Source organism: Callionymus lyra, chromosome 1 (assembly GCF_982586985.1).
Source record: "Callionymus lyra chromosome 1, fCalLyr1.hap1.1, whole genome shotgun sequence".
NCBI lineage: Eukaryota > Metazoa > Chordata > Actinopteri > Syngnathiformes > Callionymidae > Callionymus > Callionymus lyra.
The window spans coordinates 39,195,960-39,203,392 of record NC_141818.1 but is presented as its reverse complement, the minus strand read 5'-3'; the positions used below and the strand labels follow the sequence as shown (position 1 = coordinate 39,203,392).

At 36.8% G+C, this 7,433-nt stretch overlaps 1 protein-coding gene across 1 annotated transcript; it reads left to right on the top strand.

The window, feature by feature from the left end:
- The first annotated feature begins 5,762 nt into the window (after nt 1-5,762).
- On the top strand, nt 5,763-7,068 carry cdkn2a/b (cyclin-dependent kinase inhibitor 2A/B (p15, inhibits CDK4)). Its single transcript, XM_087784005.1, has 2 exons — nt 5,763-5,971; nt 6,390-7,068. Exons 1-2 carry the CDS (start codon nt 5,849-5,851, stop codon nt 6,651-6,653), a joined length of 387 nt encoding a protein of 128 aa, XP_087640131.1. The 5' UTR covers nt 5,763-5,848; the 3' UTR covers nt 6,654-7,068.
- Nucleotides 7,069-7,433: the final 365 nt, after the last annotated feature.

Genomic DNA, 7,433 nt, shown 5'->3' with positions numbered 1-7,433 from the left:
TTTTAAGTCAAATTAAAAAATGATCAAAATGACGTTTTTGTTAAATCAAAAATGTTTTTTTTGTATCTCTTTATGGAAAATAAGGTCTATATATTTAAATATATTTAACGCCACACTTTCATTTCATGCCTCGGACTATAAAAAGGTGTTTAGTTAGTCCAAGCAGAACTGGATGAGCTGCTGTAAAGGGAATGATGTCAATTCATGGTTAATCATTATATAAAAAATATTGTAAAATCTGCTTTTATTGTCCAGTGAGTTCTTTTATGGGCTCAACAAACACTCGTAAACGCGTAACACAACAAGGGAGAAGTGACGACTGGCCTGTGTTGTCGATGATGGAGAGCAAACACAACACATTTTTACAATGTTCTCTAAACAAATTGTAAAAGAACGATAGATAAAACATGTCATATGATAAAATAACTTTAGTATTTTTTTACATCATTCTGAGAAAGAGAAAGTACCAACAAAAAGACAGAATTTAAATATATTTTAAAAGATAACTTTAACTCAATTATAGTTATTATTTAAATATAAATGAGTTGTTTTGAAAAAGTACAAACTCAAACTGGTGTGTTGTATAACAATCCAGTTTTATTGTTTTACTCTGAACCACATGACCTTTAAAAGAAGCAGCACAACGACTTTTAATCTCGTAGCATTAAAACTTTAAATCTCGTGACATCAAGACTGTAAAAGTTGCAGCGTTATGATACTCTGTACCCGTAACTGTGTTATCTGATGTACTGTACAACAAATAAATGATTGAGTGCAATTTTAATTGATTTAGTTATACTACAGAGCCAAGGAGGGTATTACTACAGTACCTCAAGTAGTAATATTATGGAGCCTTGTGAAGTAATACTGTGGAACCTCGCAGAGTAATAATACACAGTCTCATCGAGTAATACTACAGTCCCTCGCATAGTAATACTACGGAGCCTCATGGAGTAATACTACAGTACCTTGTGGAGAAATACTACGGAGCCTCGTTGAGTAATACTATGCAAACTCGTGGTGTAATACTACGGAGCCTCGTGGAGTAATGATATGGAACCTTACGGTGTAATACTATGGAGCCTCGTTGAGTAATACTATGCAAATTCGTGGTCTAATACTACGGAGCCTCCTGGAGTAATGCTATGGAACCTCACAGAGTAATAATACAGAGCCTCATGGTGTAATACTACAGTACCTCGCGAAGTAATACTAATGAGTCTTGCAGAGTAATAATACAGAGCCTCGTGAAGTAATACTAAAGAGCCTTGTGGAGTAATACTACAGTACCTGGGCGGAGTAATACTATGGAACCTCGCAGAGTAAAACTACGGAGCCACACAGAGTAATACTTCTGAACCTCACAGAGTAATACTACTGAACCTCGCGGAGTAGTACTACAGAGCCTGGAGGAGTAATACTATGGAACTTCGCAGAGTAGTACTACGGAGCCTGAAGGAGTAAAACAATGTAGCCTCGCAGTAGTAATACAGAGCCTCATGGAGCAATACTACAGTACCTAGTAGAGTAAATCTACTGAGACTCACGAAGTAATACTACAGAGCCTCATGGAGTAATACTACAGTACCTTGCGGAGTAATAATACACAGTCTAATGGAGTAATACTACAGTCCCTCGCATAGTAATACTACAGAGCCTCGTAGAGTAATACTATGCAGTCTAGTCTACTTTGTTTCTTCTCGCCTGGACTGGCCTAGTTTGTTTTCATGTCTAAACAAGAAGGATCTGTCTCGCCTGCAGTTAATACTAAACTCTGCAGCGAGAATTCTGACCTGCTCTAGTAGAAGAACTCACATTTCTCCGATCCTTAAAACTCTTCACTGGCTGCCAGTTTCTTTCAGGATCAACTTTAAAATTCTGGTTCTTACTTTCAGATCTATTCATGGTCAGACTCCTCCTTACATCAGTGATCTGATCCAGCCTTACAACCAAGCTTGGGCTCTGAGGTCTGTGGATCAGAATCTACTGATGGTTCCTCGCACACGGTTCAGGACCAGAGGAGAGAAATCCTTCCAGACTGTTGCTCCTAAGCTTTGGAACGATCTTCCTCTCCCTCTGTGTTTGATGATCTACTGACTCCTTCAAGAAAAATCTTAAGACATTTTTATTTGTTCAGGCCTTTCCTTGATTTTCTGGAACTCCTGTTGTGTTATCAGTTTTATCTTGACCTTTAAAGTATATACTTTATTGAATATTGTTTTGATATTTTAAGCGCTTTGTGACCCTGGTCTGGAAAAGCGATATGTGAATAAAAATTACTTACTTACTTACTTAGTGGGGTGATACCACAGCATCTCATGAAGTAATACTACGAAAACTCATGGAGTAATAATACTGATATGGTGCTGCTTAATTTCTTACCGACAGATCTTTGAGCATCATGTTGCTCAAATTGCTTCAATGTTGGTGATCAAAACAAGAATTAAGACACCAGGTTACAAGGTTGACTGTGAATCTGAATTTGAAGTGCACTTTACAGTCCGGAAAATACGGTATAAAGCTTCTCAAGGACCACATACTATGATGGACAAAATAGCCACTTGAATTTGAAGTGTTTACTTTGTTCGAAGAACTGTTCAGGAAATTGTCCTTCACGTGAATATCAAAGAAAAAAGTCCGCTCACAACATCAGTTTAACAATCATGCATTTCTGTGTGTTGTGCGCGCGAGCTGCCGGGGATGCTTTAGGTTTGAAAAAGATTCATTGACCTCGCTTCCTAAAAGTGGACGTGTTGTTCATTACAGAGATCAAAGTGGAAACAGTGCAACACTTCCTCATTACATTTTCTCAAGACAAACACAGACGAAGCCTCAGCGGGGAATTCCCGACACAACCGTCCACGGTTCTGGTTCTGCGGTTCTGGTCCCTTTCCACAGGGACCCTCAAAATCCTCCATAAGGAGGAAGAATTTCATCTCCATCCTGGACATTCCACACTTCTCCAGCAGAGGACCGTGGGTCACGAACCAAAGGGGAAGTTATCTGTTGCCATAGCAACAAGGTGTCGCTGTGGTTAAGTGAAGGGAAACACAGGTGGACGTAGAAAACGTCAGGCCCAGATAAGCTTTTTTTTTTCTTTTTACATTCCTGGCAAATTCAGATGAGTGCATGTGTCGGCAGAACAATGAGGTGATTTGCTCCAGGAACAACTGCCCTGTGGTTAAACCACATTCCCAGAACATTCCTGGAGCAGAAAAAAACCCTTAAGTTGTCCTCGCGTCTGTACGGCCAAGTGTGTCCGAGTCGACCAGAAAACATTCATCCTCGACGGCTGCGTCACTGTCGCTTTAAAAATCTCCCTTTTAACACCAGAGTTTTCTGGAGAGAGGGAGGTCTAGGCCTCTTTGCTGTGGCTGCTGCCCCTGCGACCTGATTTAGCAAATAGAAGAAGAAGGTGACCTGTCAATCACCAACAGCACCATGTCCGCCGCATTAACATGACATTTATAACTTCATTCTAGAAATATTAACACTTTAAAAGTTGTAGCATTGCAGCTTTTTATCCTATAAACATACAACCTTTAATCTTGTAGCAGTATATCTTTCAAAGATTAAAAAAAAAAGTAGTAGAATTACAATTTTTATTCATATAACGTTACGGTTTTAAAGTTGTAGGACTATGGCTTGTATTCTTTTAACATTAGATTTAAAAAAAAGTTCTAGAATGACGACTTTTATTCATATAACGTTACGGTTATAAAGTTGTAGAACTATGACTTTTATTCTTATAACGTTGTAGAATTACGACTTTTATTCAGAAGATGATACTGTTTTAAATGTTGTAGTATCCCGAATTCTTAATAACCTTACAACTTTAAAAATACTTTTAATCTGATAAGAAAATGACCCTTAGTCTTGTCTTGTAGTGTTGCACATTTTAATTTAGAGACATAAAGACACAAAAGTTCGGAATTACAACCTTTGATTCGCAATAGATAAAGAATTTTTTTCAATGTACTTTATCCGAAATTTGATCCAGTAACTTTACTACTTAAAAAGTTGTAGCACTAAGAATAAAAATTTGGTAAAATTTCGATTTAATTCTTTTTTTTTAATCTCATAACATTATGACTTTAAATGTGACTCTTATATAATTTAGAACAATAAAATATTTAATCTTGTATCTGAACCACTTTATATCCATGACCTAACCTTGAGAATTTCAAAAGTAATGCGAATTTAAATTTAAAAAAAAACCTTAGGACTTTGCAAGTTGTATTATTGACACTTTTGATCTCTTTAAGACGTTAAAAGTTTCAGCGCAATGATTTGAATCTGAACATATTAACTTTCAATTTCATTATGATCCTTAATCTCATTGATAACGTTTTCATATCTGAACATTAAAACTATAAAATGTCGTAAAAGTATGACTTTAGATAATAATAATAAATTCTGTGTCGACTGATACATATACCAATATAGACTTGTTTTTCGTTTAGTAGAAAGCATTTTCACAGAACCAACAAATGAATATTTTAGTTTTTAAAAATCATCATCTTAGCTTAGAATTAAAAGGAAAAAATAAACATTTTTAAATGAATCATCATCTCACATCAACTTAGATACGTTTACAATCAAAATAACTAAACATTTTTAGTAGAAAATAAACAAGTCTATCATACCCCATTTAATGAACGTATAAATAAATGCTGGGTATGTGATCAATCCAGCTCTTGCCTCTCTATGCACAACTGGTTTATCAGGCCAACGCGACACAATACAATGTAATTGCTTGTTTAAATGTTGAACCATTATGTGTGTTGTTGGCGTGTCCGTCCGGTTGTTCCGCAAATAAGGTCACGACATCCGTCGACTTTTATCCATCAGGGATGAAGAGCCCGTCTCTTCAAAACGTCCTTCGTTCGAGTTCATTTTTCTCCGTCAAACAATATTGACAGCAGAGGTTTTTTTTTTTTTAAATCCATAACGCAGACAGACATCCAACCGTCAGTGTCATAACTGGGTCACATGGTGCCAACAAGGAGTGGCACCTTTGGAATTTGACTGTGTTGAGGAAATGTTTTCCTGAAAACAATAAACTGCAAACAAACATATACTGTATATATATATAGATATGAATATATATTTGTGAAAATTGTCTACTAGACTACTACTAGTCTACTATAAATACTAGAAGTTAAATAATGTAATAAAATGTAAGTAAGTAAGTAGAGTAATTTGTATTTATATAGCGCTTTTCCAGACAAGGGTCACAAGTCGCTTAAACAATAAAAAATACTGAAAAAATACAAACTAAAAAGGTCAAGATAACACCGAGAAAAACACAGGAGTTCAAGAAAATCAGGGAAAAGCCTGCACGAATAAAAAGGTAAGTAAGAAAGTAATTTTTATTTATATAGTGCTTTTCCAGACCAGGGTCACAAAGCGCTTAAACAATCAAAACAATATTCAATAAAGTATATACTTTAAAGGTCAAGATAAAACTGATAACACAACAGGAGTTCCAGAAAATCAGGGAAAAGCCTGCATGACTAAGAAGGTCTTAAGATGTTTCTTGAAGGAGTCAGTAGATCCACCAAAAAATAAAGTAGAAGGTTTTTCTGGGTCGAGGGACTAGTGACAGTTTTATTTATTTTTTTAAAACACACGCCATTCGAGTAACAAACAGTCCAGCCATAAACCAGCGTCACGTGAACGAAAGTGAAACGCACAAGCGACTGCGCATGCGCCTCCTCGGTCGGACCGTGACGTCACGAGCGAGGCAACAAGCCCGGACACAAGCCGGTCCCGAGAGGAGGAGGAGACGGATGCCGGTGCGTCCAGTGACCCAGGACCGGAGGAGGAGAAGCGAACCCGGACGACCATGAGTCTCCAGGACGAGCTGACCACGGCGGCGGCGAGGGGGGACACGGCCGGAGTGGAGCGTCTTCTCCGGGCTGGAGCGGATCCGAACGGCGTCAACGGGTTCGGAAGTACCGCACTGCAGGTGGACCACTTTCTTTTTACTTACCTGTCCTGTCCTTCTCACCTGAGCGGGTTCAGTGGAAACATGCGAAACGAAGCGCAAAAAGAAGATAAAAAACACAAATAAATCGATCAATGATTTGTGTTGAGTCAACAAATCGTTTAATTTAAAAAAGTGTAAAAAGAGCTGAAAGACCTGAAAGAGTCGTTTTTAAAGTAGTAGTAAAATGGTAAAAAGTAAAAGTAATATGACGATAAAACGAGTTTTAAACGACTTAAAAAAAATACTTGTTGGTACTTATTTATAGGATAATTACTTGTTTAAAGTTCGTGGAGAATATAATAAAAAATAAAAACCCCAAATAAAAATATGACTTAAAAACAAATAAATAACTTTTGAGTGTTCTATCTAAAACTTTATTTAAAATGTGTTACCATAGGTGATGATGATGGGCTCCTCGCCGGTGGCCCGGGTCCTGTTAGAGCACAGAGCGGATCCGAACGTGGCGCACGACGGCACCGGCAGAACCCCGCTCCACGACGCGGCCGACGCCGGCTTCCCGGACACGGTCGGCCTGCTGGTCCGGTTCGGGGCCGACCCAAAGGCCCGGGACCTCAACGCCCGACGACCCGTGGATCTCGCTAGACTCGAGGGCCACGACAACGTCGTGCACATTTTGGAATCTTTTCAGAACACTTTTTAATTAAAAAAAAAGAAGTATTTATGCAGGATTTTCTTAAATTATTTAAAGCTTCATGATCGTTTATTTTCCAAGCAATAATAATGTTTTTTTTTTATCGAGTAGCATCGCAATTAAATTAAATACGGCAGGAATTAAAACTTGTTTACATTGTTGTAGAACTCGTGTTGTTTATTTGTTTGTTTGTTTGTTTGTTACAGCGAATGGCACTTTTAAAAATGCGTGTATGTTTGTAGAACTTGAGCTCTATTGTATTTATTCTTAAAAATGTCACCAGTCCCTCTAAAAGCTTTATCTTTTTAAATAACTGAAACTGAAACTAATTAAAGTCATCGAGATCATGTAGAAAACTTTTCACGGATATTAGGAAAATATAAATATATTGTCATCTTGTTAAATAAAGACACATGTGCTTAAATGTTCCCTGTTTTTCCTTTTTAAATCATGGATTTTATTGTTTTTTCTTTTCCAAATATTCACTGATTTTTTGTTTAATTCAATTAAAAGAAACATTGATGCTAAGGTTGAGAGTTTTTACCATCTTCATATGTCAAATAATATTTGTTTTTTAAATAATCATTGACATTTATTACATTTACTAAATATTGTATCGTTTTTTGTTTTTTTGTATACTTTTTGCGATGTTTTTTGCCTTTTGTTTTTTTAGTTATTATCCGCTGACCTAAACATTTAGGTGACAACACTATTATTTGGTAGTTTATAAGAAATTGAATTTAAAATTAAAGTAATTTTAGAGTTTAAGTTTAAATAGAAATTGTTTAG

Coding starts and splice junctions, on each gene's coding strand:
- cdkn2a/b (XM_087784005.1), top strand. CDS start 5,849: ATGAGTCTCCAGGACGAGCTGACCACGGCGGCGGCGAGGGGGGACACG. Junction 5,972..6,389: donor TCGGAAGTACCGCACTGCAG/GTGGACCACTTT, acceptor GTGTTACCATAG/GTGATGATGATGGGCTCCTC.